General features: G+C 43.7%; 1 protein-coding gene across 1 annotated transcript in view; it reads left to right on the top strand.

The window, feature by feature from the left end:
* Nucleotides 1–1,557: 1,557 nt before the first annotated feature.
* Nucleotides 1,558–6,310, top strand: part of TMEM159 (transmembrane protein 159) — a 21,092-nt gene continuing 16,339 nt past the window's right edge. Inside the window, exon 1 of the mRNA XM_006892704.1 lies at nucleotides 1,558–1,653. Within this exon, the coding sequence (XP_006892766.1) occupies nucleotides 1,558–1,653 (96 nt within the window). The remainder of the gene's footprint in view (nucleotides 1,654–6,310) is intronic.

The following is a 6,310-nucleotide window of genomic DNA, read 5'->3' as shown; positions in this document are numbered from 1 at the left end:
AGCTGACGTTCTGGTGGATGTTCAAAGGCAGTTACACGCAGGGCAGAAGATTGCCCTTCCTCCTCCAGCAGCTGGTGTCCTTGAACTGCATGTTTTGGGGATTGCAGCGCAGCTTCTGCCACTAGGCTGCCATAGGAAGCATTTGAATATATCATGTCTTTGGTCAGATGCACCCTAGTTCTTAAAGTGATGGACTTATTCTTCTGCACGTTAAAAGGGTCCTTGGCAGTAGATTTGTGCGATGTGGTATGTTTGGTTTTTTTGACTGCTGCTGGGCGTTGATTGTGGATCTAAGTAAAATCCTTGACATCTTCAGTCTTTTCTCTGATTACATAACTAATTGGGCCATGTGTGAGAATTTTTTTTGCTGTTGGGTTTGGTTTTGTTTTTACATGTTGAGATGTAATCCATACTGAAGTAGACACCTAATGTAGAAAATTGCTGTTATTTAGAAATTGCTATGATGTCAAGAGCAGCTTGGGAAAGTGGCCGTCAGATGAATTAAGTAGAGAATGATCTGTGGCACAATGTGACTGGGAGGCAGCCTGCGCCGTAGCAACTAATAAGAGAAATCAGCCTTCTGCCACAGGTGTTTGAGAAAAGCTTTGTGGAAGAAAGGTACCTGACTTTGTTATTTCTTTCTTCCTTGCTTTTTTCAGCATCATGTCAGCATTTTTCAGCATTGTGACTAGAGATAAACTGAGATAATACAGTTCCTTTTCTTGTATACGAGTTCTAGATCTATTTCTGTTCCTATCTGTAAGTTATAAGAATATTTATGTAAAAAAGGGTGTTAGGTGCCATCAAGTCACCTGTGACTCATAGTGACCCTGTGTACAGTAGCTCTGAAACCTGTCCTCTTCTGAGCCAATCTCACTGTCTCTGACACACTTACTCTCATTACTCCAGTTCCATCTCATCCAGGGTCATCGTCTTCTGCACTGTCCCTCCAACCCTTCAAAGCATGATGTCCTTCTCCAAGGATTGGTCCCTCCGTGTGTGTGTGTGTGTACACAATTTTTAAATTTCTTTTCTTTCACTATCTTGGCCATTTTTTCCTCATGCCCTATATAAATAACTACATCTTCCTTTAACTAAACTGCTTGGATTTATGCCATTGTATAAATTTAATCAAATAAATCCATTTCCTACTAATGAACAGGTTATTAGCTTTTTACCTACCTGTGTGTTTCCATTTATTATAATCAAAGGTGCAATGCACATCTTTTTTGGTGTATTATGACATATACCTATTTGATTATTTCCTTCAGATTCCTGGGAAGCAAATTGCTGGCTCAAAGGTTGTGTAATTTGAAATTCTGACAGATACTAGAAAATTCTTCCAGCTGTGCGTCCACCAGCACAGTGTGTGAGGAGAGTCGTTCTTCTTGAAGTAACAGGTCAATGGAGGCCATTCACGGTTTAAGAAACTTCTTTTGCTTCCTACAGTGACAGCAAGTGACAACGACATGTGATGTTTGACTGTGCTCTGTGGTGGTCTGCTGGCTGCTAGAAGAATCTGTCCTCAAGAAGACTAAAACTAAAGTGGGCTTCAGGATGGCAGAAGGGGTGCCCCCCAGTGTCTCAAAGGACTTGCGGGAGCTTCAGAAGAAGGTGTCTGTGATGGTGGAGTCTGTTCAGAATAACTCAAAGGTCAGTGTCCCATCAGTGCGTATAATCAAATCCCCCAAATAACTGTAGCCTGGGGTGGGGGGTAAGATAGGTGGAATGAAATAAACTATAAAGAGAAAAGTACTTAAGGTTGCTCTGGTGGCCTAGTGGCACGAATCTGCGCTGCAATCCTGAAGGGACATGGTTTGAGGCCACCAGCCGCTCTGCAGGAGAAGGATGGGCAGTCTCCTCCTGTGCAGTTAACTGAAAACCTGCTGGAGGGTCAGCTACGGGTCAGTTCTGACTCGATACACAACAACATTTCATAATGCTTTCATAGAAATATGATATATGAAATAACAATGCAGAAATGGCAAGTTTAACTTGTTAAAATAATATTAAAAAGTTCTTTTTTGCTACTATTGTCACCAGATTCCCCTAGGACACTCATGTCTGTTCTGGGATATGGTGCTGTCTAAAGACATGGTGTCTAAAGGTATGTTGTTTTGGCCTAGTGGTAAAGAGCTGCACTGCCGACCCAAAGGCACATGTTTCTAATCCACCAACTGGAATAAGATGGGCAATCCCCTCTTGTGCTATTTACTGCCTCTGGGAGCCCTCTGGAGGGTCAGCTGTGGTTTGGTTTGGATCCCTAGCAAACAACAACAACAACAACAAACAATAGAAAGTTGTTTTTCTCTAGAGAAGAACAAATGTGGAGGGAGATCAGGAATCCTTCTAGTCCACTACCTTTGTCGTGTCTAAATTTTTACTGTCACCCTCATTGCCCAAGATGGCTGCTGGCACATCAGCTAGCACATCGCTGTTCCAGGCAGTTAGATGGCGAAGGTGTAGAAACCTCTTGACGGCCACCCATTTCCAGTTTAAAGAGAGCTCCTGAAAAATCGCAGTACATCCGATTTTGTCACACCACCACACTGCCCAACTATAAGTGTGATCCTTTAGCTTCATACGGAGGCACAGTTTTCAGTCTTTACCACTGATACCATCCTTGTTTGGTTGGTTGGCTCATCTCCTACCCTAAAAGTGACATTCTCAGATGTGCATTTTGAGTCCCAAGGCTCCATAGTAGCACTGTGCAATAGAAATAGGATGAGAACCTCATATGTAACCTAGAAGCAGTTAGCGGGGCCTCCGTCTGACACTCGAAGCTCCATACACACAGCCCACACTGATGGCTGGGAGGCTTCTTTTTTAGGTACATTGGCAGGAAACCTGTGACTCCCAGTGGAATGCAAGAATTCTACCATGAATCACCAGTAATCTCAAGATTGTTTTTTTTTTGTAGCCCACTGCTGTCAGTTTGATCCCAATGCCTGGTGACCCTCCAAATTGTGCTGTATGTCCTGCTAGATTTCTCATGATGGAAAATACCCGCAAGTGTATGTAACAAAGTGATCTTTTTTTTTGCAGTCTGCTGCTTTTTTTTTTTTTTTTGTACAAGACTACATGACTCCCCCGAGGGAGCTCTGAAGGCCTAGTGGGTAGGGAGTGACACAGCCCACACAAATACAGGTAGTTTGGATCTATCAGTTGCTCCACAGGAAAAAGAATGACAGTTTCCTCTTGTGGGATTTACAGCCTCTTAAATAAAAAACTGGAGGGTCAGCTGAGAGTCGGTTCTGACTCGAGGGCATACAACAACAACAACAACAACAACAACAACAACAACAATAAGAAGTATAGTTCCATCCCGGTTCAGTGGAACACTATTTTGTGGTCTAGACCTATGTTGTTGTTATGTGCTATTGAGTCATCTGCAGCTCATAGCGACCCTATGTACAACAACAGCACTGAAGCCTGTCTTGTCCTGAGCCAGCTTCACTAACTCTGACACACCTACTCCCCTTGCCCCAGACACTGTATCAATCCATCTCACCCTGGGGTCTTCCTCTCCTGCGTTGTCCTTCCACCATTCCAAGCATGGTGTCCTTCTCCAAGGACTGGTCACTCCTAGCCACATGCCCAAAGTGTGTGAGATGGTGCTTCAAAATCCTAGCCACCAAGGAGAGACTTGGTTTCACCCTCTGCAAGACAGACCTATTTGTTTTCTTGGTGGTCCATGGTGTGTTCAAGACTCCTCTCCAGCAACACAAATCGAAGACATTGATTCTTATGTCATCCTTACTTATTTTCCAGCTCTCTGATGCATAGCAAGTAATTGTGAAGAGCATGGTCTGGATCAGGTGCACCATAGTCTCTAGACTGACATCGCTGCTTCTCAGTACTCTGGAGAGGTCCCTGAGAGCAGATTTACCTAATGCAATTTGTCTTTTGCTTTCTTGACTGCTTGTGCCAAGAGTGTTGATTGTGGAGCCAAGCAAGCTGTAAGTGTCAACAATCTCAGTCTCTTCTCCATCTATCATGGTGCTGCCAATTGGCCCAGTGGTGAGATTCTTGATCTTCTTGATATTGAGCTTCAATCCATATTCAAAACTATAGTCCTTGACCTTCTGCTGCAAGCACTTCAAATCCTCCTCAGTTTCAGCAAGCAAAGTTGTGTCATCTGCATAGTGCAGGTTGTTGATGAGTCTTCTTCCAATCCTGACGCCACAGAGACTTTTTCTAAACTCATTCCAGCATTGCTCTGGCAACTGGATTTACCTCACTATAGTCATACCTCACTTGATGTCTTTGATGCCTTCAGTGGAAAGGATATTCTGTGGTTTGTATGTTGTAGGAACAGTGCATCATCGTCTCATCTTGCTCTTTTTTGAAGCATCTTGAACCAGCTGTGTGCTTCAGCAGTGCTTCTTGTTGTTCTGAGAGATTTGTCTTTGTATCTGAGCCCCAGTCCACATCCTTAACAACCTCTCCATGTCTAATCTAAGGTTCTCTCGTTAATTTTGCAGTTTTCAGTGAAGCTGATCCTTTAACAGCTTGGAGAGGGGTTTTCCCCCCGCCTTTGAGGATTGTTCTAAGTGGAGCATGTGATATACCCAAATCACTAGCAATAGTGCTCACTGGTTTCCTCCTTTCAGTGTGTTTTGTTTTACCTCCAAATCAAGGCTTTTATCTCTTGCTGCTGCTCTCCCTTGTGCTGCTTTTGCTGTGTTGGGCAGCCATGATGTGCTTCATGGGTTTGTCACAAGAAAATTAGATGGTGAGCTCTGGTGGTCTCGTGGCAAGAAGCAGCAGTGCAATCCTGAAGGTTCAAGGACACCAGCTTCTCCACAGGAGAGCGTTGGGCAGTCTCCTCCCATGCGATTAACTGCCTCTGAAAACCCGCTGGAGAGTTAGCTGTGGGTCAGTTCCAACTCCACAGTACACAACAAAAACAACAGCAGTGCTGCAATATTCAAGAAATGTCCAGTACACAAGATTGGTTGCTGTATCATCGCAAAGTGTAGTGAGACAAAAAAAGAGCAAACATTGGACACGGTGTGAAGAGATGAGAACTCTCAATACACTGCGGGTGGGACTGTACCATAGTGTAACCACTGTGGAGAATAATAGTATGATGTTGGTATTGTTATGAGCCTCTGTGTTGTTAAGACAGCTGTGACTCAGAATGGCTGTGAACGATGGATCTGAAACCTCTCCTAGCCTGTGCCGTCTTCACCATCTCCTACACACTTGAACCATTGCTACAGGCGCTGTATCGATCCATCTTGTCAAGGGTCTTCTTCTCTTACACTGACCCTCCACCTTTTCAAGCATGATGTCCTTCTCCAGGGTCCCTCCTAACATGTCCAAAGGATGTGAGTTGAAGCTTTGTCATTCTTACTTCCAGGGAACACTCTGGTTTCACTTTCTCCAAGAAAAAACCCCCAACCTATTTTCTTGGCAAGTCCATGAGATGTTTACTACTTTTCAATGTAGAAATCTCATTATGATGATGATGATGATGATGATGAGTGTCATCAAATCAGATCTGACTGGTATAGGAGGAAATTGTCCCTCCTTCCCTGGGAGAGCATCTGGTGGATTCGAACCGTGCGCTTCTGGGATTGCAATGCAGCTTCTTGCCACTAGGCCACCAGAGCTCCCCGAAATCTTTTTTTTTCTTTTTCTTTTTTTCCGAAATCTCTTTTGACCTAACCACGCCACTGCTAAGTATGGATCTTGAAGAAATAAGAGCTGAGATAGGAAAAGATACAAGCACTCCCATGTTCACAGCACCATTATTTACAATAGCAAAGAGTGGGAAACAACTAATATACCATTAGTGGATGGAATGGATACACTGTAGTCTGCTCATAGAGTGGAATAGTGTGCAACATTAAGGAATAATGAAGAATCTGAAAAACACACGTGGCTACTAATAGAAAGATAGATGCTCAAATCCGCACAAAGGTACCTCAGAAGCAAAGTTTGGCAACTCGTGAAAAATCAGCCATTGCAAGTCCTGTGGAACACGGTTTACTCTGACACACATCTGGTGCCGCCTTAAGTTGGTACAAACTCGGTAGCAGTTGGTTTTAACCAGTTTTACAGGCTAACCAGGTTGATCCACTGACCTAATCATCACAGGGAGGTAATGAACTTTGATTTCTTGGCAATTTTTTTTAACTCCTTCATATTAGATCATGTTGTTGTTGTTGTTGTTATGTGCTGTCGAGTCGCTTGCGACTCATAGCGAACCTATGTGCAACAGCCTTAAACTCCGCTCTGTCCTGTGCCAATCGCACTGTCTCTGACACTCCCATCCCAATTATCCCAGTCACTGAATCAATCC

This window comes from Elephantulus edwardii, unplaced genomic scaffold (assembly GCF_000299155.1).
Source record: "Elephantulus edwardii isolate Elephantulus edwardi_28Jun2011 unplaced genomic scaffold, EleEdw1.0 scaffold00117, whole genome shotgun sequence".
NCBI lineage: Eukaryota > Metazoa > Chordata > Mammalia > Macroscelidea > Macroscelididae > Elephantulus > Elephantulus edwardii.
This window is presented reverse-complemented; position numbering and strand designations above follow the sequence as displayed.